Here is a 25,437-nt window from a genome sequence, read left to right on the forward strand (position 1 = left end):
GCCCCTTTTGTAACCCGATAAAATAAGTGAGTCAATACAAATCAAGATGACTTAGTGGAAGAACAGCAAATGGCCATTGTAAAAGTAGAGGCCAGAGGAAAAGGGACGCCACAAAGACCCCAGTCATGCAATTTTTTTTGCAAGCAGATTTAATGGGTGTGCTGTGGCCAGACACCTTTAGAGTCAGACATGCCATTTCTAAGAGAAAACAGCAAGTTCCTACGCAAAGTATATTAAAAGGGAATGCTAACTCAACATGTTACAAAGTTTATATTTTGAAAAGAAAATAGTAAAAGACTTGCACAAACTATTTTTCATGAGAATACATCTGTTCTACAACCACTTTTTATGTGATAGACCAGAAATGCTATTCCTTTCTTCACAGATATACTACCTTGTTTTTATCAATTTACCCCGAATGTAAAGGAGCCTTCCAGAAAACAGCAAATAAACTGAAAGATTATGCAGTCCATATAGACTATCTGACAAATCACTGGAAAGTTTCATTTTCCCTCTCGCCTGTCTGACAAAACTGCAAGACAGCCAAATACAGGTGTTCAGATATGTTCAGACAACACTCTTTTTTCTTTCTCTCTTTTTAATATAATATTTTGTCCTTTACTCTGGTGAAAACATTATGGTTTGTAAAGTAAGATCAATCAATAATTCTAATTTTTTAAAGCATTTAAAGTAATTTTTTGAGAAATATGGTAGTTTAGACAGCACATTTATTTAGTTTTAATTTTTGTGCTGTCATACATCAGCACTGAAGTCCTGATTTAGAACACATGCAGCGTGCCTTTGAAGTTTTGGCTGTTTTTTAACAATGGCAAAAAAAGATATAAAAAAATTAAACAGCACCAGAAAAAAAAAAAATCATAAAACAGGGCTTTTGTGCTCTTGATTTATATATTGTTTTTTATGTCTGTTTAAAAAAAAAAAGCTTTTTCTCAATAATCTTTCATGGGAAGCTTTGCTCTGACATACTTTCATCTAAGCCTTTTCTTCTGTGCTGACCTTTCTTATTTCTATCCCCCCAAGTCTCTGAATCTTTCTAATATCTTTCCCATTCAGTAGCAAAATGAGTTTATTGGAATTCTTATGAAAACCAAAAGAGTAGAAATTGTGCAAGTGATATGCTAAACTGATATTTTTTTGATGAAAGTAATAAATATTCCAAGTAAACAGGACCTCCAAATAAAACAGCTATTTTCTTCTGGCGCTCGTTTGACTCCCCTTCTGGGCTGTATATGTGCACTGGTACATGTCGTTGTCTTTTTGGCCAAGTTACACAACACTGTTTTTTTTCTAAGGAAGTGCATGAAAGCTGATAGTTGCCATTGTTCATTTTTATCCAATGTGTTGTAATGAATATGAGCCAATGCCATATTTATTTGTTCTGTGGCCAGCTTCTTTCTGATTTTTTCTCTCTCCCTTTCAGCTCCAGGACCAAATTGTTGAAAGAACAAAAAGACACCACAAGTCACTTTATAGTCTTTCTTCTCCTTAGGGTCTTCTATTCCTTGGAAAACTTTAGTGCATTAGTTGTGTCATCTAAATGCACCAACACTAGGTGCTGTAAAGAAGGATTTTAATTGCAGTTTACCTGAGAAGCAGTTTCTAGATGGACCTAGTCCTGGAGGTGTCCAGAGGTTTGAAGAGTATTAACCCCATCCCAACCATAATTCTTAATTGTCAGCTCAAGTATATGTGTGTACATTACCAATCTGTATGTGCAGAAGGGTAAGTGCAGGGTATTTATGATAGCTGAAAGAGCTGCAGGAGCAAGGACTAGCAAGGCAGCTAGACTTGGAGAAAGCTTCACACCTACATGTTGGGAGTTTGCTGAGGATCTCCTCACTGTGTATCCACTTCCCTTACATTGAATATTGCATATCCCTATCTGCACCCCTTCTAAACTACTTCTTACTGCTAACAGTGAAATGACAACTGCACCTGAGGTGAAAGTCCTTTTTTTATTACAGATCATTCATGTTAGTGCAAAATAACAAAACCAACAGAATCTCCTATCACCAACATTGACAGCTGAAGTTATGTCAAAGTGGTTGCTCCCAGTGAAGTGCAGTGGTAAGCTTACTGCAAAGACACCTCTGAGTTCCACAATACCATTCTTAAAATTCATGTAAAGAACTTGTGTAGAAGTTTTTGTTAATATTGGAGATTCTGCAGTTCATTTTATTTTTAGGGGATTTAACTACCCATTTTAGCATCCTGATCTGTATTAAAAGAAGTCTAATAATTTCATTTAATTTCATATGCAATTTATGATATTTTTACATATTGAAACAGGATGGGGAAAACTCCTTGATTTTAATATTTGTCAAGATTCTTCTTTCCTACCTTTAAGTAAGGAAAAGTTAGCTGTCTTGCCTCTGCTACCCCTCCAGTCTATTTACTACTCAGTAGGAAAAGAGAAATATCCCCAGGAAGATCTGTTGCACCAATTTTCCTAAAAGATGGTCTTTTTGGAATTAAACACCTCTTTACACTGCCTGTCACAGACAAATCTGGACTTAATAACATGTTTAATGTCCAGAAAGCCAAACTTTGAAAGAGAAAGCTCATTTATGGATCCAAAAGACTATTTACACCCAGGAAGATAAAATATGCTTTCATCTACCAAGGTCATGCATGCATACAGCATGCTCAGTGAGAAGCTTCTCAGGTAAATATGAAATTAAAGATGAATGCATTTTAGCTAAGTAATCTATGCTTCTGTTAGTGCCTCAATAAAAATTACTCCAGATGGAGATTTTGTAGGTTATGGAGGCCTACTTTCAAATCCTTGTGTTATTTTAGCAAATTATAATACTAATATTATCATACAGTATATTAGTATATTAATTATATTTTCTATATAAGAATACTACCTAATATATTTCTAATAATCATTCAGATTTCAAGCTAACAGGGGTATTTTTAGACAGAAACCATGGAAATTATATAGAAGTTATGTTAGCTCTACTTACAGTACATATAATCATATTCGTTAATAATAATCTGCTTAGCTTTAGAGCCTATTCATCTGTGAATGTCTAGTATCATTTCCTGATTCATAAAAGTTGAAAATAATTATATGCACAGAGAATTTCTATGTGAAATTTGTTCCATTAAACCCAGTGATACTTCCTCAAACTACACAAAATATTTGCTATCCTACCAACCCACTGTACACCTTGCTTTCTTTGTCTATGATATAAATAATTTGCTCTTTAAAGCTCTGCTCAGTACTTAGTTCAATCTCTCCTAACACCCTTTTAGTTCAGTCTCCTGTCCCTTGGATATACTGGCACTTCTCTGTTAATAACATGACAAAAACTTGGTAAGTAGTATGCATTTACCAGGGTGGCTATTAGATATCCCAGAAAAAGAAGGGAATTTGACCATTTGTCCTGGTGTTTTCGAAGTTAAACAACTTGGTCAAAAGAATCATTCCAGCTCACATGTCTGATGTCCAGCCTTCCCATTCTCACACCTGGGATTTCCCAGGCTGAAACACTGGAAAATATCCTCCTCCAACATGAATTAATTTGTGCTCTCAAGCCTTTTCTTTCAGATTAGCAGTTGATGTATGACTAAACAGTGCTGCCATAAATATCTATATTGCTTCAAAAACGAGACATTTGAAAGAGGGAAATTATTCCCTCCTTTAGAGAGATAAACTGAAGCAAATGAAAATCAAATCTCAAGATTCATTCTTCAGTAATGAAACCTCCACGGATCAATCTCCCAAAGGCAGTAAGTGGTAAAAGTCACTGAGCTGAAGCTAAGACAGAAGGAAGAGTTCAATGACATAGCAATATAATTATAATAAAATTGGTCAGAAAATATTCCTATAGTAATGAGAGGCTTTTTAACTGAACTTATTTCATTATTTCTGAGTTACTAATTTTGGATCAGTTTTCTTAAAAGCTAAGGAAACATACAGAGGAAATCAAAATATTTTATAGATACTCTTTCTTTCACTACTTTTAATAAAGTAAAAACAGGTACTGAGAAAGGAGAGTATTAGCCAATGGACTAAATTAGATACTTGAGCCATGATGACAAGAGGAATGGGCAAATTCTGAAGAAAAAAGTTGCTCAAGACATAATGTTTGACATCTGGTTTATGATGCTCTAATTGTCAGTAGTCAGCCAAAGCCAAAAGACTGCTAATTGTCTTCCAGATGGAATATATCTAGAACAGTGCTGACTGTTTACTGAACTAAATATATTCTCTGTTTCTTCTTGAACTATACATCCCACCTAGGAATAGAAGATTTTTTTTTTTCTATTTTCTCTCTTAAAAGTACTGAGTTTAAGTCTGACAGGTTCTGATGGTCAGTGTACACCATACTAAAGTGGTTATGCTGTAAGTACCCTTGTTATGGGATAAGATGGAGAATTCCATTAAAATAAATTTAAAAATTTTCTTCCAGTATAATGAAACATAATAAAAAAGCAGGTAAATAATTTAAAAGTATTGTAGAAAATTTTATGCAAAAACACAAATCAATAGTATCTTTCTTACTTTTCCTTTCTTTTACTTATATAATGCAAATTACAATAAGGAAAATTTTATTTTGTCTGAATGAAAGACACTTCTTATTTTATGTTCTAGATTTTAATATATCTTCTCTTCTCCTTTTTTGCTCTTTGTCCTGCCTTTTTGTTTTTCTTTTCCTTTTTTTTCCTTCTTTTTCTCTTTCTTTTTCTTTTTCTTTTTCTTTTTCTTTTTCTTTTTCTTTTTCTTCTTTTTCTTTTTCTTTTTCTTTTTCTTTTTCTTTTCTCTTTCTCTTTCTTTTTCTTCTTTTTCTTTTTCTTTTTCTTTTTCTTTTTCTTTTTCTTTTTCTTTTTCTTTTTCTTTTTCTTTTTCTTTTTCTTTTTCTTTTTCTTTTTCTTTTTCTTTTTCTTTTTCTTTTTCTTTTTCTTTTTCTTTTTCTTTTTCTTTCTTTTTTATTTTTCTTTTTTTTCTTTTTCTCTTTTTCTTCTTTTTCTTTTCTTCCTTTCTTTTCTCTTGATTTCCCAACTTTATTATGTCTGTGATAGAGTACTAAATTTGGTCAGACTCAATTTCCAATTCTTTTTTGAAAGCACTACATAAAAACTTATTTTCATTAAGTGCCACTGGGATTCCAGCACCACATAACTAATGAGAGAATTCAGTAGCTTCATGTCAATGTGATGCCTCAAGTTCAAAGGGGACAAGGACATCCTGTTTGGTGTTTTGTTTCACTCAAGCCATTAAAACTGCACAGACCCTTTTAAGTGTTTTTTAAAGTAATCTTCTTTACTCCCAATCAGTAACCTAAATCATTATAAAAATAGTGTTCATTTAGGTAATCTTCAAATTTGTAATGTGATTTGGAAAAAATCCTTCAGCAATTCTCAGTGAATTGGAAGGAAACTGCTGGTGGATGTAAACATTTCAGAACTATTACTTTTTTCCCTTAAAGATCCCTTAAAGATCTTCAGCTTTTGTGACTTCGATGTTTTTCTTCAAAAAGCATGCTGGGAAAATCCCAGAGGTGTCCACTGCATGTGGGAAAAGATGCACCCAAAAAGAGCCAAAATAAAAAAATGGCACATTTCAGGACATGTGCACTGTCTTCATGTATGTTCTACAATGCTACCATTGGTGCAGTTAACGTCACTAGAAAAATAATGTTTTATTCACACAGTGACATAAATGCCACAATTTTTTTTGATAACTAATTCCTTTGATGTAACATATTTATTAATTAAATTACAATTTTGAAACAGCATCACATCACTTGATAAATGGATTTTCTTTACTGTTTTCGCCAGGGTTTGATTCAGGTTTAAGAATGCTGCTGACTCAAATATTTAAGTGAATGAAAAATTATTTTGATTTGCTCATGTTGGCTTTGGACAAACAAAAAACAGAACAGATTCCACTCTGCCATTTTACTTCTGTGGTAACATGCTTCAAAACATTGGAGTTAATTATGCAACTATTTCAAAGATGATTTGACAAAATTTCTTGAAATTCCTGGTAAATTTGTTAGGATACAGCCCAATCATATTGAAAAGCAATTTTACTGCAAAGCTGTTTCTGTAGGAATCAAAAAGATGCTACTATAACTTTCAGTGAAAACAAAGGATTTCTAAGACTACAGATACTACCTTCTTAAAAAGAAATAAAAATAGATACAAATAATAACAACTTCATTTGATCTTTTAGTCAATGCCTCTTCTCTACAAGTAAAAAAGAAACCCAAACCAATTAGATATTCTGTAATTTTTTCTAATGTTTTGGATAAATGAAACTCTTTAACAGGAAAAACAATAATTTTGTTTATTTTGAAAGGAAATCTATTATATGAAAAATTTTAAAACAAAACAAACTTGGGAAGATATATCAATTTTTATTTATATTTATTTATATCTCAAATTTTAAACTGGTAATTTCTCTTGACAAAAAATACTAGGCAAAGCATAATATTTTAATACATAAAAATATTATGCAAAGCAATATAAGTTATTCTTTGCAAACCAACTTTGCTTAATAAGAAGAAAATTATTAACAAGAACAAACAAATTATGCTTGGCTGCAATCATAAATACAAACAGAAATTATATGGCAATATATGTCAGTCATCTGGTTCCTATACAAATAAATTACTGAATTCATATCTGATGTTAATGAATCATATCAGAAAAATAATTTTGAAAGCTAGCACATTTAAAACCCGGGTATTTCATTAAAGGACATATTCCACTATTAAATGAAACTGCTCTGTTTTATTTTTCTTTTAGAGAATGCTAATCTGTTTAAAGTAAGTAAAAAACATTTAGAAAACAGCTCTCACAAAAAAATTACTTCTGAATGGAAGCAATGTCAGATACTGAGAGGAATTTAAGGAAAAGGGATAAGACTGTGGATCAAAGGAAACAAATATGTGATTAATTTGCCATCATAAACAGAAAATATTAAGTAAGTGAATTTTTTTATTAACTAACAATACTTTGTTGTTCTGGACAGTTATCTTATTTTAGTTTCTTCTTCCAAAGAAGATCTTTCAAGATCTTTCCATTAGTCCATTTCAGTGTACATGAATCATAACTGATGATGGGGAGAAAATAATGAATCTGAAGTAAATAAGTTATTAGTAAATTCACTTCAAATGGACATATTTTACAATAGAACAATTCTTATTCATTTTCAATTTAATTCTATAAGATTTCAGGAAGATTTAAATAACAGTGTTCTAATGTAAATATGCTTTTGAAGAGTTTTTAGTACGTCTTTTGTACCATAATTATATTTACAATCTCTGTCCCTGTAAACATTACTTATTTTAGTAAATCTTAATCAGGTTTGCGGGGTAATTTTAATCAACAATAGACTGCTTAAAGGGAGTAAAAGCTTGTGGGATTAGGATCTACATTCTAGCATTTCCAGAAATTTTATGGCAATTAGTTGTTATAAGCAAGAACAATTTCTTTAGAGACAGTTACCACCCCCACCCCACAAAACAACAAATGAAGGTAATAAAGTGCTGAAAAAAAATAGGGATTGTTTTTCATGTGCCAGTGTTGGCAATTTGCATCATTTTCTTGCCGATTTCATAGTAGTTAGTGTTTGCATATGCAGCTATTATAATCAGGAGATTGCAATTGAATACGAATGTTTCATTGATAAAAAAATGGCTGCAGAGAAAAGCTTAAAAGATGAAGGAAGATATTCTGGGAGTTCCACAATAAAAGAAATCTGAGAAGCATTTTACTAACTCTTATAATAGTTATGAGGCTTGAAGCAGAGTTTTTTAACTTCTAAAAATGGTAGTACTGATATTCTATTTCAACAATTAATAAGGTGTGGTGATGTGACTTTTTGAAATTACCACCATGAATTAATGTTTTAGTTTAGTCACATAGGTTAAGCACAAAAATTTCCCTTTACCCAGAAGTAATTCACATACATTTTATAACATCTATTTCAATAACTTATTTTCTTTGTGACAATGGTACCTTGAACATAATGTTTTAAATCTTATTTTATATATTTGCCTAGGTAAATTACCCCAACACAACAGCAACTAAGACAATTGCTGGGATCAAAGCTAAAATACCAAGAAAATCTCTTCAGATTACTGAAGAATTGCTGGTGCTGATACCAGTCAGACCTAAAGTGTACTTGGTACTGGGATAGTGTGAAAAAGATGAGTTTGCAGACTGAAAAAACAGATGGCCCCTTATCACCCCATGGGGCTAAACACACAAGAGCAAACTTCAGAGACGCCTTACCTTTACCTTGTCTATCCCTATCAGGAGAGACTGTTATATTAAGGGTTATTGCCTCTCAAGCCCTCCCTGTGATCAGCTTTTGAAGTCCATGGCCAAGAGGCCAGTGTGAGAATATCACCTCAGATAAGAGGTGTTTGCTCTGTGAAATATTCAGGACAGGAATCCATGGAGCCCGTGATAGTTCAGCAGGGAACCACAAACTCCAGCTAATATCATTTAATCCCCTGTTGGTTTGAGAACTGCCCGCCATAAAAAGCATAACTGGCTGTTTATTTGTGTAGGCAACAGATAACATCTTAAAGTTACAGTCTGCCTTAAGTAGTGGGGATGTGAAGCCCAAAGAAATGAACCATCCAAGCTCATAACCAAAATTGTGTGTGCTCTCTTCTTCTCTGCCTAATGAGATGTAAACATTTTGGCTGCTGTCACTTTTGGAAGACATTAATCAATCTATTGGTTAGAAATCACAAAGGATAGTCGGTCTTTAAATTACATGCCTTCTTTTATAGCATTTTGAAGCTGTGAACAATATGTTAAAAATTTTCCCATGGCGCAACCAAGTAAATACTTGTGGCACATTTCTATTTATTACAGAGAATGGTTAAATTCTAAGACATAAATCATGCTCTTCTACTAAAGACTACAAATTCCCAAAGACAAGACTAATTCCCAATGCAACGATGCTATAAAAGATCAGACACTTTGTCATGCAGAAATCCACATTTGGAGATGTCTTTCATCAATGTTCTCTCAGGATCCAATCCTGTAAAAGGCATGGGCAAGTTACTGAACACTGTGTCAAGCTCCACTAGTTTCAAAATGGCCCTAAAAACTTATATTTAATTTGCCCTATTTAAATTGTCATTTGGCATGATTAATACTGCCCAAGTGAGAAAAAATACTTTGTTCTTTCCTTTATTCTACTAAATGACAGCCTCTTCATCTGAATAAGGAAAAAAAGATTTCATAAGCTTAATTTCAAAACCTAGTGAAGGTATGACCAATTTTGCCTTTTTTGCATCCCTCACATAAGTTATTATCATTAGCCAATGTTGTTACTGTAGCATGGAAGAAAAAACATCAAGAGGTAGGTGAAGAGATAAGGGAAGATGACCAAAAAGGGAAAATAATTATTAATGGTTCTGTGGATTCTCTTTCTTTTCCATTGTAATCTATCCTCTGCCCTGTCCCCAACAACTGCCCTAAATCAAGGAATAAAAGGAATGGGCACCTGATGCATTCTGCAGCTGGATTGACACTGCATAGCTGAACATGCTGTACAGGTGTTTTTTCACTTGTACCAATTAGTTAACTAGCCAGCAGACAGATCTCTTTGAGACAGGAGTGGGAATGGAAACGGAAATATTTCCTGGCTTATTTGCAGAAAGGAAGGACAAGTAAAAGTGAATAAGCAGGTCAAATCAAACCTTATCTACTAATATTTCTAATTTCACTCCCTTTCTGCTTAGGTGGACCCTTTCTGGAAGATTTACAATTAGCCAGACAGTGTTAAAAGTACCGGGCAATAACAAAATCAGTACTAAGATTTCTGAATCCTTCAGATGAGTTTTATGTGTACAGCTAGACATTTTCACATGGCTCAAGCCCATAGTCCACATCACTGACATATGAGCACTTGCCAGCATGTGAAAGGTCCTTCAACTAAACACCAGAATTTTTCTGAATTTCTCCAAGCACTAATCCCTTTTTAAACGAAATAATAAAAAAATAACTTTTCCTCTTATATCTTCACATTTGCCTTTTTATGCTGTGTCCTAAAGAAGACACTAATTTTATACAGTGAACTCCAATCTCTCTTCCACAGGAGCCAACGGACTACTCTTCCTCAACGAGCGCAATTTCTGAAATTTTCTAATTTCATACCTATAATGTAAATGTAGTGTACAAGCCAATAATGTACCAGATCCTGGATTCACTGACAAATAAATCAGCAACATCTGTATTACTAGAGCAAATTTAAGGAGTACAAATGCAGGAATAAATAAACCTAATCTGATTTAGGAGGCTGAGCAACCCAATGGCTATGTTCAAATCATAGGATATGATACAGCAATGACTGCTGTGGGTTACAAGGAAAAGGGAACTAAAATACTTAGAGCAAATCCTGTGAAAATAATAATGTCTAAGGGTTGGTCACCAATTAATTTATCATCTATTTTGATGTCTTTTGGATCATACCAAACTACCATTTAATTAGTATTCAAGAAATCACCCTATAGAAAACCCAAACTTCGTTTTTAGAAGCAAACAATGGAAAGCAAAGTCTTGAATGCTGCATTTTCTTGCTGCCAGCCACTGGGTATCATGTAGTTACCAAAAGACAAAAGGGACAGAAAGAAAATATCTGATACCAATGAGGACACTCTCCAGTGAAAAACTATCAATGATCAGTGCTCCAATTCATCTCCAATGCTGTTAGCTCTGAGTCAAAAGATGAAGATCTATCCTGCTGGATAATCATTCTACAACCTCAAGTACCAGAAAGATAACTAAATTATGTTAAAAAAAAAATAAATCTCTGAACTCAGGAGAATTCAGAAAAGAAGGCAGCTGTGGCAACTGAAGTAATTTGTTTACTGCTACCATAAATTATGCTGTGTAATCTCTTCCTTTCTCTGCTGTCTTTGGAACACATTGGTCCTTCCATAATCAGATTCAGCTTCAGCCCAATAGAAGTCTCTTCATTTTCGACTTTGTTTTTTGATGGGTTGATGAGTTAATGCTCCATGTGTTTACAGAGAGATTGACAAGAAGCTGACCTGGTGCGTGGTAAACAATGGACAACTCAGAAGGGGAAGTGGTGTGGAACCACCTTCTTGTATGGCAGGGACCTGCTTGAGCAGCTATACCAGCTATAAAAGTGCAGTCAGAGGCAGTCAGTGCCAGGCCTACCAACATCACAGCTTCTCGTAGCTGAGTCAAAAAAGACTTTCTCACTTGTGAAGAGATTAGACATGACATTATAAAATACTGCAATTTTTTAGGAAATCAAACTGTGTTGAAACAGCTACCAAGCTACTACTATTCTCTTTAGTCAGCCGTCAATTTGCAGGGACTCCTTTTTCCTGCCTTCCTTTAACATATACCTATTACATTACCCCCAGTAGTCCCAGTCAGCACTCTTGGAGTCAAAAGTCAAGGAAGACTTTCAGACAATTGCAAGAAAGTGAAGCTCCTACCCAAAGACATTCTACCCAAAAAATTCACAGCCAGTCCAAAGCTGTCCAAGTCCAGTAGATATTAACAATATTATCTGGGGACTCCTTTAGAAATGAAGTACTTCCAAGAAAAGAGCAAACAAACAAAACCCCATAACAATGAACATATATAGCCTTTTAAAATACTTTTAAAATACTTTAAATACTTTTAAAAGTAAGGGATCTTTAAATACTTTTAAATATTCAGAATAGTCAGATAGAATGTTTTAGAAACACTGAAGCTGGCACATGGGAAACTTTATCTCTGAAACATATCTGAAGTACCAGGCTTCGACCCTGAGGAGTTCTGCATTTGAATTCAGTGATATGCAGTTCTAGCATTAGCCTTTGGTCTGTTTCTAACCCATATACTATGAACAAAACACAGTGGGAAATTGAGAAGAATTCCAAGATACAGTAGGACAGTTGTGAAGACTCAAGAAAAGATGAGTCATTGAAGAAAAACTTCTGCATGAAGCCTTTGGTGTCTGAGTGTGCTATGGCATACCTAATTGGTCTCCTTTAAAGCCTTCCAGTGACAGCTGGTACACCATGCTAAATCATTTGTTTCAGCAGTCACCTCTTTATTACAACTGTGTCCATTACTTCTGAATCTGCTTGTGCCAAGATGCTAGGTATTTTAGCTTTTTATAGCATTTCATGTTACATTTAGAGATCTTTTTATCAAAACTCATTACTGCCAGTGGAACTGGAACTGAAATGTGAAGGGCAAAGCAACAGGAAACCAACAGGCCTCCAAGTTCAACCTGGTCGCTCTTACTAGTATCCTGCAAAGTATCAGTTCCAGCCATGAGAAGAGAGTCCTCACAGAAGAGCTGCTGGCTATGTGCAAGTTAGCAGTCTCTCTTATACATTAATTTCTACCATTTATGCTGACATATCCTTTGGAAATAACCTGGGCTCATGAGAAGGGAAACTGCCAAGAACTTCAGTACTTTTTACTTTGGTCCCACTTGAATGGAGTGTAGTACAAGACAATGCAGCTTTTGATAGGTTAAGGGAGTTATTGCAATTTTCTCAAATAAAAACATTAAAAGTTGCAAATCAGCTTAGATAGAATCAGTTATATTCCAGGCACTGGATCAACTTTTCATTACAGCTTTGGCACAATGAAAGACAAATATCCCAACAGACAAAATATCATTTACTCTTTAAATGCCCATAGTAGTATCCTTTCCTACTGCTAATTGCTGATTCTATTTTGCACTTTGGTGTCAAATAGCATCTTTGGAATAGGAGAGTAAAACAACAGGAAAACTCCAGTAAATCATCATAGCCCTTAACAAACGCAGTGCTTCAGGAGTTAAGTACCTTGAAAAAGGTCTTCATTCTTGTTTGACACTTCTCTATTTACCTTATTCTTTTTATGATCGCGATTTAATGAGCAATTATGTAGAATATTTACTTGAACAGTAAATTGATCTCAGTGGCTTTAGTGCAAGCATTATTCTAAGGGCTGATCTCTAAAACAAAGAGAAAGTACTTCATCTCAGGATAATGTTACATGGAGATATTCACTCAGCAGAGCTAAATTTAAAAACAGTTCACTTACAAGATCTAACAACTTGCAAATTTATGATCAGATCTGACAGATACTCTTGTTCACTACACAAAATTCAACTACTTGTGTGATAATACTATATATTTTAGCAGACAATGTAAAAATTAACTGTAAAATAAAGCACAAAATGTATAAGTTCTATCTTCAGTAGTCCTATCTAAGGATCATCATAACAGGGAAGACTAGATTCATATTCTTTAATCATCTCATCACTATTCTAAATATAAAATTTCTTTATTCCCTTTACTTCTTCTAACATTATTTTTCCTATATTTTATTGTCAATACAACTTTTATTGCTCCAGTAAAAAAAGTGAATTTTATAAAAATATGTTTTGATAATACATGTTACATGGTGCTGATATTTTGTGTTATCTTACTGAAAAAAAAAAAAAAATCTAGTAAGAAAAAGAAACCATTGGTCTAGTCAGGAACTGAGACATATTTTTCTCTCACCTGATTATACTTTACAATAAAATCAAAGGACTTTTACAGTCTCTGACCTAAACAAAGAGATTCCACACACTTCAATAGTTACTCAGCATAAGAGCTGTATATGAGAGTTCCAGCTGCAGCACCCACCTTCACCTCACATTTTGGGGAACCACTTAGCCAAGCAACAGGGACTATTATACATGCTAGTACTGACGGTGGACTTGACATTGCAAAAGGTATTCCTCTATTTCAGCTAATGAAGTTAAACTTGAGTCATTACAGAAGGGGCACAGAAAACAAAATCTGAGATAAGTTGCCTGAATATTCCTGACAGAATGTACCAGGTATTAGAGAAGCTCCTGAGCAAGAGTTGGCACCTTTAACTGATGCAAGACCCTGGGCCAAGAAGACTACCAGAGAAGTTTAAAATGATATTTGCCTCACTTTCTTCTCTTTGCTTTTTGATGTTAAACTTGGTGCAGTTTCCATAGCATAATGCCACAGGCAAGGCAGTGTCTGTGAATAAAGATAATATTTTTAGCAGACAAAAAGTTTTTATTTGGAAAAACAAAGTCTTTTTCTGACACAAACCCTTCTGAGGGGGGAAGACCTTCTTCAGGGCAAAGCGATTGTGAATTCAAAGGTCTACCTGTTTCTAATTATGCTAGGTGGCCTTTCATCAGTGTTGTCAATAAAGCTTGCCTTTCCTTACTAAGATATTAGGAATGTAGCTTGTACCAAAGGACTGAGAACTTCCCAGCAGCAACAAGTTCTGCCATATGCCATTAGTCATATCAAATCTTTGAAGCCCTTTTTGTTCTTAAAAGAATAAAAAATCCATCACAAAGTTTATGCACATGGGTTGAGTACATATTTCAAGATGTGTATGTGTATGTAGGTGTATTATGCAAGCACCTTTTGAAATCATAGCACTTCATTAAGAGAGAGAATTGGCACAAAGAGCTAGCATCAAGAAAAATGTGCTTGTGAAATCCTCAAAGTTGGGGTTGAAACAAATGTTTTATTTCATGTTCATTCTGAATTCTACATTGCACCAAACAAATCTGTTTTGCAGACAGGTAAAACGTAGTTAAATATTGCTTAGTTTAATGAAAACTAATCAACAGATGAGGAGGAATTGCAAAGCCACTGAAAAAATAGGGAAAGTGATTTTAAAATTGCAATAAGATAGGGAAGATTTAAACTTCCCTTACAATTTTTTTTTAAACACTATCTCTTTTTAATTTTTTTTAATGGGAAAAAGACCATTAATGATTTCATTACTTAATACAACTAGAGATAATTAGGAAGTGAGATATTTCCAAGATCTGCTATCATCACTGATCTCAGTTGGCCAGATTCTACTCCACAGCCTTCTAGAGGAGTTGAGAGTCACCTCACTGTGAGAAATCCTAATACACATAACAGACTCACTGATTTACAGTCAGCTATAAATATATATATGATTATCTTGTTGCTGATATGTTTCTTTACTTATGAGAAATGGCAACTCCTCAGTAAATAAGACTGTATGAAAACATAGAAAAAAATTAAAATTCTGGGTTAAAGAAGATTACAGTTTACATTTCTCAAGCTGTGCAGATTTACCAGATCATTTTTTTTTTTTAATACAATTGCCTGCTATATGGTTAATCCAAGGCTATAACTAGTTCGATCTGCTATCTTCATCCAATGATTTTTACTTTGTAACATAGGACAATTGTTTGACAATAATTGACAATAAATTTAATTAAATTTTAATTTTTTCTCTTAGATTGTACTCTGAGGGAAAGACATAAAAAATTAATTACCAAGTATCTAGTGGCTTCTAAATGCTCTTTAAGTGCAAGGTTAGTAGCTAAGGATCTATCTTCTCTCCTTTGATCTCAATCTCTCCCTAATTTGTAAAGCTTGTATTAAATCATAGAAATCAGAAAATTCAGTGTATTAAGTGCACGCAAAGTGCTAAAGATTTATAAAGAAACAAAATTTACAGGTTCAACTTTATTTATTGGCATACAATTTCTAATTATTACAAACAAATTATATTAAAACTTTGCACAAATATCTATTTTTAATGTTCAATATGAAAGTTTGTCTTTGGACCTTTTTTTTTTTAAATAGACTGTTCATTTTCCTACATACCACATATAGTATATTATGCTCTAAAATAGTATAATGGAATGTGGAGAATTTTGTTTTGGGGAAATAATAAATTCCCTTGGCTCTGTAAAAATGGCTTTATTCATCCCTCAGGTGCATGATCATTATCTGAGTCTATCTCAGTTTTTCTCTTAATTTAAACAAGAGCCACCTACACTGGCTTTTTTTTTTTTGTCTGCAAGCAAAAAATCACCTTTTTTTTTTCTTACAGACATATATGCAGAAGTAGTGTGCAGCCTCTAATATTAGAAAATGTATTGAGATTTCTTTTAAAAAGTTATGAAGAGTGAATGAATGAATGAATGAATGAATGAGTGAATGAATGAATGAATGAAAATGAACACTAATTCTGATTTCAGGCAGTTTTCTTTGCTGCAACTTTTAGTTAAGTTGTTGAAGTTGCTATGCCAGAATATTACATATTCCAAAGCATTTTGCATCCTTAAGGGACATAGAGAATACCTTCTCAGCAGCTAAATACAGATAGTTATACAATGGTTCTCAACAGAATATCTGATTTAGTACTAGCTGAAAGTTCCCCTCCCTACCACACAAGCTGATGGAATGGTGCTGCTGACCAGGAACCACATATAGATAAAAACAGTGAGGAAATCACTCACCTCTTCCTGCAAAATGTTTTACTAAAAATCTGAATACACAAGGAAATAATACTCAAACATGCACACCACCTGCTATGTTTCTTTCCTCTCCAGTGTAACCACTGCATTGAGCTGAAAAGCTGTGCTAAAGCTCAGTATGTCTTACTTGCAGCCAGAGAGATATTCCATTTCCAGCCCATTTGTGCATTAGCACCTGTGTAAGCGTCTTTGGGTGGACCCTTGCACTGCACTCTGCATTCTGCCTTTTCACAGCACACCACTATGAACAACATTCTGTTCCTTCATCACTTTCCCTGGTATTCAGGGGAGCCAGTTTAGCATGCAGTGAAAATTAAAATAAAACATATGCATATCTGCCCTGAACCTCCTGAGGTAAACAACAGCTTTGGTCTATTGATCTCTAACAAAAGGCAGAGGTTAGAAGAAAAAAATCCTCCCAACTGGAGTCCATTTCTGCAGTGTTTTAAATGCCATTAAGTCTCATTGACTTCTGCAGACTTTTCCCAAGGCATTTGACATTAGTAGCAGAGGTCCATATTTAATAGCTGTTGAAGTAATATTATAGACTGAATATACTGAGTAAAAGTGGATATACTGAAGAAAATTATTCACAGCATTGCATTAGGAAACCATTTTGTGTTGTCTCATGTAAAGCAATTGATATATAGCAATGTTACAATGCACATTCTGTACAGAGAGTTACTACATCACCCAGCCTTACTTAACATCCCAGGCTCAGAATCAGCTTGGACACAAGGTCTGGTAACAGCTAGTGATTTTGGAGTGTTACGAATGAGATATATCAGACAGACCTGTCTCTCAGAAAGTATTAAATCTCTGCCATAAGCACATATTTTGAAAGACTGAAATGGACATCCAAATATTGAGACCCAGCAGAGTAGTCTTTTAGAAAAATTTGGCCTTCATAAACACTGATGTAATTCAGGATTAATGCCACGGATCTGAAAAGATTACAATAACAAAAGAGCAATATGAGATTGGATTTAGGCATCCAAAGTTTAAAATCTCCAATATATATTTAAAGAGAAGTAACTTACTCCAGCATTTGGAAATTGGGGCCTATTGAAAAGCATGAAACCTCTAAAATGTTATTTGAATGCCAGAAAAGTAATACTTTAGAAAGTCAAGACAAAAATGCCAAGAGGAACATAAAGGAGTAAGCCAGAAATTCTAACATGATTGCTTCCACCTCATCCATGAGTTGGGCAAACATTGCAGCTCTCCAGGCATCTCAGGGTAGTAACTGCTGGACAGTCCCTGTCCTCAGTGACACAGCTGTCATCTCACAAAACAGAAACATAGATGTGAACTGGACTTAAATTCCCAACTAGGAGAAATTCCAACTCAGAAACATGTGCCCATGACAATACCTACATTTAGCTGTGACTTTGTACCCGCCCAGCGGAGGGTCGTGGCCTTCCACAGCATCGAATCCTGCTGACACCAGGACAATTTCTGGATCAAACTCATTGGCAGCTGGCATAATCACAGTTCTGTGGAATGTAAAGAACCCAATGTGAAAAAATTAAAAGCACTTTCATCTTCATTATATAAATTGTCACAATCAGAAAAAAAACACAACACAAGATATTTTATTTTCATTAAACCAATCTTCATGGCAGATGTTCAAGTCCAAGGCTTCAATCAATTCGTTTCTATAATCACTCTTTTTTCTTTTCTATGACTGAGAAAAAAAAGGCAGGTACATGTGAAAGTCTCTAATATTACTTACACATCTGTGTCTGTTTTATCCTGCTGCCTATAAAAATTGCCTCTTCCAGGGAAGTGACTAATGGTTTACAGAGAGCTCACAAAGCCTGACTGGAAACCCGGACTGCTCCAGTTAGTGTGAACTTGGTGTAAATTTGAACTATAAATTTCTTTTGGGAAAATGTTTGCTTTCCAAACTTTTTTTTTTTACTCCTTAACATTTTTAAATGTTTGTCGAGGTGGGGGGTGACTCTAGCAAAGGAAAAACATGAAATTCCCTTAATCAAATCCAGACTATGTTGTCAAGCCTTTCCAAGGTCAAGCATAACAGGAATGTGACAACCACGAACCAGTGACAGCAACCCCTGCTGGTGTCAGGAAGATAATTCAGCCTCTTACAGTCACAAAGATTCCACTTTTTTAACCCCTTCCTTGACAAACTTATATGTGGCTATTTTATTTCTTTGATTTTGCCCTACTCCAATCTCAAATCCTGAAAGTTGTATTGAAGGAGAACAAAAGCCCCTGTGTTCTGCACTTGCAGATACTTTCTTTCAGGCTGACTCCAAAGGGAAGGAGTAAGTGTTCTTGCATTGGTTCAACAAACACTGAGCCTGTAATGAGTGTGCTCAATCAGGGGGACATGGCTAACATTAAAAGGTAAATACAAATATGAATGTCCTATCCCAGAAAAATTAACTCTAGAAAATCCCAATTGGTCTACACCGGTCAGAATCTGAAGATTAATTTTGTGTACGTGTAATGCTATCTGTTTAAGTTCAATGTTTATTGTTTATTTGATAAACAACTTAATTCAAAGAAATAATATTTTTGTTGAAAGGTTTAGGTTTTCTGAGAAAAAAAAAGACTCATTAATGATATAAACAACTCTCTAGGTTTTTTCTTTAGTTTTGTTTTTAACCTATGCATTACAAACTTTATTTTGTTTTGTTTGCCTCAAAGACAATTTTAATATTAGGAAAAAGTTCCTTTTACTTGTTAATCACAAAAAAACCCCAGAATTCAGATGAAGCAAAAAGTCTTTATCAGAGAATACAGCATTTCAATGAATACAGTTTTTCATTAAAAAAGGATAGAGGAAGCTTAAAAATTTTTTGTGATTTTGCTGAAATTGCACCACAAATATCTACTGGCAAAGTGATATAAGTTGTGAAATATTCCTTTTTTTACAAGTCATTAGTAGGCCTCTGCTGAAATATGGATTCCAGTACTGAGCATCACACTTTAAGAAGGACCTAGACCAACCGAAGAGATCAAAAGCAAAGAAAAAATCTTCCAAAAATATAACTTAAGCGGATAAATAATATAATTCTCATTATTTGATTTGCATAACATGGGAGCAAACATGATAAAAGTGCACAAATACATAAGTTGTTGCAAGAGGAAAGAAATAACCTGTTATGTACCCTATGGACAGGACCTGAAGCAAATGCAGCAGGAAACCTGTAGTTCAGACATTAGAACAAGCTTTTAAATTGAAGGAATAAATAATAATATAAATAAAATATTTAAGAATATTGGAGACTCTCCATCTCTTGCAATTTTTTTATAATAACTAAAACAAACATCCACCAAGCTTGCTACAGGTTCCAGCTGACATGGCTTAAGGCAGGTGGTCAATCACTCCTCCTCCAAGCATTTTTTCTATTGTTCCATGATGTAGAACTCTCTAACACACAAAGTACACATATGAATACTTACATTAGACACTACAGTGACAGAGCTTTTGCAGGCTAATCTCCACAAAGCTAGGGAACAGTATCAGGAATAAAGGTCTCCTATGCAACCACATCTTATGTACATACCTTCTGATACTCTAATTACAAATTCATTGTCTGAAGCAACACATACTTCCCAAACTTCCCCACGTCTGCAACACATGTGGCATGGATCCTGATTACTGATGAGGACTGTGGCTGATACACAATATTCATCTGTCCCCATAGCACCATACATCTTATAGACTGAAAGAAGGAGGGATCCTATGAAAAACCCTCCCTATCTGCAGCCACTTGAGCTTTTGCCCTCCTCTTCTCCATTTATATTTCCTCAAATTCAAGTCAGGCTCTGCTTTTTATTTCTTCATGTCAAACAAAGTGGCAGCACCACAGAGAACAGCACAGACTAAGCTCAAGAGCCAGACAATGGAGTGTGTTCAGTGCAGAGAAGCTCTGCAAGCTCAAGTTGCTGGGCAGTAACAAGCTTCACCAGCCTAACACACAAAGAAATTTTTGAGAGTCATATAATTTGGAACATTGGGAAAATCGACCACACTTCTACCACATTTCAAGACCTTGCTCTTAAGTGTAAAGATGTCAGCACATTTTTTAATAACAATGGGGCAAAACAATGCATTTGATCCTTAATCTCATTCACAGAAGCAGCAAAAATTATTTAGACACAGTTTATTCAAATTTTTTGTCAAATAAATATGTCTGACATTAAAACTGCCAGCCATACTGAATAGCAATAGGAAAATTATTAAATACTGAAAGCAAGGTCTTTTGACACAAAGAACCAGGAATAGCTATTAACACCATTTTTAATAGTGCTGAACAGGAAATAGTAGCACATTCATAAATCTCTACAGAAATGATATATAGGAATCTCAGCTCAAGAAATGAGAAGGCTATAACACTAATAACTGGAGGTGGCATTTAGAATTCAGTGTTCTGTTACTGCTTTCAGTATTACCTGAATTCACTTTACCAAAATAACAGCTAAGTGTTTTTTTTATGAAAGAAAGCATTTTTTTCTTTTAAAAATGTACACAGTTTCTGTTACATTTCACCAGAAAAATAACATCCTACTTTTGCTGTATTACTGTCTCACAAACTAAGACAGTACTTTGCTACTGCTACTTTGCACACAATGTACCAGAAGAGCTAATCTGTATGCCCTGTGCTGTCTATTTCTTTTTCATCCTCCATAGTATTAAGGGAGGTGGAATTTCAGAGCTCATCCATCTTATACTGTTCATCATTTAATACAGAAGAACCTCTAAGGACTTTTCTTTTTGAAAGATATCATGGAAAACTAAAAAACAAACAAACAAACAAACAAAACCCAAAAACAAAACAAAAAAACCCCCACCAAAACAAAAAACAAAAACAAAAACAAAAACAAAAATAACACACAAAACAACAAAAAAAAACCCAAAAACCCCCCCAAAAAATAACCTCTTTACTAGGATAGCAGGCTTCCCTCCTCTCTTAAACATCTCAGAGTGTCCCTAGTCCTTGTTACAGAAGTCAAGGCTACTATTTGGTCTTTCAAAAAGATGACAGTCACAAGTCTCTCAATTGCAAAAACCATATAGACCTTTGGTTCCTTAATCTCTAATCCCATCTCCTACATTAATCTACAGGCATTTAGGTGGTTACTCTTTTGAATAAATTCTATTATATACCTGCTCAGAAAAGAGCAAATTAACATCTGGAAAACAGCATTTTGGTTTGGCGTTTATGTAGGTAGGACATCTGTAATGTTTGTCTAGCCTTGGCAGTAACTGACTGCTTTGTGGCAAAAAACAAACATTAAAATTCTTTCACAAAAATGACAGATACTTTCCTGTTTTATGAAGTTCTATAAGGAATGGTATACCCACACATTTTTAAATATAGTCTTAATTTCACCAGGACATACTTAAAACCTTTTGTCATTTGCCACCTCTTTAGCACCTTCATATGAGTATCTGTCTTTAGGAAAATCACAGAAACATAGAACCACCTTCCCTGCCATGGGCAGGGGCAACAAATGTTTTGGGGTTGGTAGCTGTATAGAAAGCCTACAGAAAGCAATATGAAGATCATTTCTGGGAGCACAGAATCATCAGACCCTGTATCTTGCATTTTTGATCTCTTCTACACTCTGGAGGGCACAGCAAGGAGTAAAAAGGAGGAATCATACACTAACTACCTACTCAGGATCTCCTATAACATGTCACTTTCCTTCGCAGCTGCCTAAGAAGAAAACCCTCTGAATCTGATCATAACAGGGTATGTTTTTTTTTTTTAAAGCAGGCAAATAATATTGGTAATACACTAATACATATTCATGTTACACTTTCCAGATTCCTCAGACCAGCCCTATGCTCAGAAGTTAGGCTGCAGCTGGCAGGATTTGTCACGGTATGAAGGGTCAAAATTCTACTCACCAGAAATCTTTGCAAGGGTGCACCAGCAGCCTGCATTCAGACCTTGCCTGGAACACTGATTATCTTATGCCCAGCAGGAGTAAGAAATATGATTTGGCTTCTGGCCATGGGTCACCAGACAGGTACAGACTGGGGACTGGCAGGCCATGACTTCTTTTTGAAGCCAGTCGGGCTCCAGAGCTTATCAGCAAACTGAAGTTAATGTTAGAATCCTTCTCTGACAAAACAAGCAGCTTTTGTCAGAAGAGAAATAGATTTTATTCTTCCACTATGACTCACACTCTCCTCCACTTCCTTCTCCAAAGAAAATAAAACATAAAAATGATATTTCTTTTCTGTGATCTGAATAATATCGAAGCATAAATATTTGGTATATCATATTCACCTAATGATGACAGCAGAGTTACAGGGACATCTTGCCTGGCTGACTGTTTCTTTCTTTTCTCATTCATTTTCATTAATAAACATGTCAAAATCTGAAAGCTTGATCAGCTGCATCACAGAGGTTATTTATCTAAACCTTGCAGTTAGAGTGAAATTGTGTCTTCCAGATCAACATAATGCAGATTCTTCTTTCAGACTGCTGGTACTGCGAATAGAGCATGTATCTGGGAAGCTGAAAAGATTTCATTTTGTCTGACTAGGGACATTTCCCCAAAGAATTAATATGTTCCATTTGGGTATGCTGCTGTCTGCAGAGAAGCCAAGGGATGGTTTCCAGTTGGGTGCAGTTCTAGAGAAAACATCAGGCATGTGATCCTCCCCTCCCTACCAATCTGAACATCAGATGCAAGACATTAAAGCGATTCTACCAAGGGACTCTGTTTCTTTTATTCTTCTATTCTATTTTTGTACATTCAAAGCACATGGCTAGGATGCTACCAAACATTTGTTCTCCCAGAAGAGATTGCAGAGAAGTACCCAGTGCAGAAATGACTCTCTAAGCACCACAACACAGAACTGGAAATATCCAAAGAAAGCTAACTTTATGCAAATAGCTACAATTCTTTTGCTGTGTTCTTAATTTAAAAAGTAAACTAGCAGGAATACCAGCCTAGGACAATAAATTAACAGAAAAATAATCCGTGTTGTTCTAAAACTGCAGATTGGAACAGTTTAGTAACATAAATTATCTGCTCTTTCCCTAAAATCCTCCAGTGCTTTTATTGAGTGATCTCAAAGTACTTTGAAAACACTGAAAAATGGAAAGGTTCATATCTTCAGCTGGTATAAATCAGTATAGCTGTTTCTGATTGCATATTCCTCTAAAGCAAGCATTTCTTTACCCACTTCACAGATGAACCAGCTAAAAGCTGGTAAAAGCCTTAAATAAATTACCCAGTTGTTTTTTGAAAAACCCTGAGAGAAAATGCAGAAGACTCTAAAGTCCATAATTTCAACAAGTAAGGGAAAAAACTATAAATGCACTATTATTTGTTCAGTTATACCAGACTTGTATTTTGCAAGAATATAGATATATACAATGCATTAGTGCTATTATAGTGGGGATTTAGCCACCAAATGGAGACCCAGTCTGTTGTTTGAAAGAATGTAGGTCTGCCTACAGTTTCTCAGTTCCACATCATGCAAATAAAATAGTGTATCAAACAATCACTATGTTGTCCTACCTTAAAATTACACAAGGTAAAGTAAGTTGTTGAATGTTCCCTGATAAAAATAGATCAGAAAGCATTTAAAAGATTGGCCCTATAGGTATATAGAACTTACAGTATCTGTTATTTTTATATGTTGCTTAAACATGTTTTAGTGTAATATTAAGTAATGCCTCTTCTTACAGAAAGCTACACAGAATTTCTGTACAACTTGCACACAATTCTTTGCACATTTTTCTGCATCGAGTTTATAATAATGTCTTTCACTAAAATTTTGGTTTAATTTCACAACATTCTTTTGTGCCAGTTCTGTTGTCAGCCCAAGTTCATCAAGGCCAAACTTGAGAACATTCCCTCAAAGCTCCTTGATGACTATCATCTGACTATCAGCTTTGCCCTGGATTTATCCTCCAAGGCAAAAAAAAATTCTGCCAATTTTGTTTATGTATTAGTTTCTAAGGCATATATTTTATATAAGTTTTATCTTTACAACCTTTATTTTCATATCTTTCCTTCTATTCTTCTAGGTTTACTTTTTACATCTTCTTAATAAATGTATTCCTTTCCTATTTTCTTTTAAGAACAGTCAATATTCCTGTCCTTACTTTTATTTTATAGCTAGCTTACTTGCTTTCTGGAGATACAAAATATATTTTTCTTTATTTCTTCAAGGGGCAAAAGGTACCACATCAATATGAAGTCCTCAGTATTGCAAATCATGTTCATGTCACTGGGATTTGCATATGGTTTTGAATTTAATCACATGCCAAAATGATTAAAGGATCAAGGTCTTCCATGGATGCACCCATTTAAAGACCATGGATAAAATTTGCAATTTTAAATGTCATAATTGCAGGAGTATCTAAGTGCCACTGAATGAAAAGTTTAAGAAGCACCATTTGTTTTTTTTCTTGCTTGGTTTCTTGATTTTTTTATGGCATTTGCCTACATTACATTTCAGAGCCTAAGGCTATTATTTGTGGGTTCCTTCTTAAATGAATAATTATTTTGGCATCTTTCAGGTAACTTCCTGAATTCTTGCAGCTGGAACTGCAAAATTTTATGCAGTCAAAAAGTATATGAAATATTGTCTAAAATATCTGCTCATCTTTTTATTTTTATTATTTAGAAAGGTGGTTTCAATGTAATTATGTCTATGCTCCATTTGATCTATAATATGCCACAGTCAGAGCCTCTGAACTAGTACAAAAAGGACCAAAATAAGGAAAACTTAATAGACAGAAAAACTATGAGAAGTATTACTTTGTTTTTTTCAGAATGCACTTAAAATTTAATAGCATAGTCAAGTAAAATTATCCAACTTCTTGAAACACAGGTAAAAGCATATATACATGTACTATGTACACTCATGTACATATTCAAAACAGAGTAAAAGTCAAAGTCAAGTGGTAATAGGTAAAGGGATTGGCTAAAGATCAAGGTAAACAAGCTTGTTCAAAAATCATGAGCTTAAGCATGTCTCAAATAAGTATAGCTTTAAAGAAAAGGTTACATTAAAAGGCAAGTATCAAAGGAAAGTTTGCAAATATAAAGCCTTCTATGGAAATATAGGCCAAGATAATACCAACAACAGCAGGACACAGACCACTTTCACGCTGAAAAAC

At 34.5% G+C, this 25,437-nt stretch overlaps 1 protein-coding gene across 13 annotated transcripts in view; it reads right to left on the minus strand.

Annotated features, from left to right (window-relative positions):
* Positions 1-25,437, minus strand: part of HDAC9 (histone deacetylase 9) — a 458,209-nt gene that overhangs the window by 42,764 nt on the left and 390,008 nt on the right. For 11 of the 13 annotated variants that reach the window (XM_077787618.1, XM_077787599.1, XM_077787612.1 and 8 more), the window contains one exon: positions 17,687-17,805. In XM_077787618.1, the coding sequence (XP_077643744.1) occupies positions 17,687-17,805 (119 nt within the window). Of the gene's footprint in view, positions 1-9,020; positions 9,038-17,155; positions 17,254-17,686; positions 17,806-25,437 lie in introns of those variants that run through there. The other 2 variants (XM_077787620.1, XM_021538289.3) reach the window with 2 other exon arrangements.

This window comes from Lonchura striata, chromosome 1 (genome assembly GCF_046129695.1).
Source record: "Lonchura striata isolate bLonStr1 chromosome 1, bLonStr1.mat, whole genome shotgun sequence".
Lineage (NCBI taxonomy): Eukaryota > Metazoa > Chordata > Aves > Passeriformes > Estrildidae > Lonchura > Lonchura striata.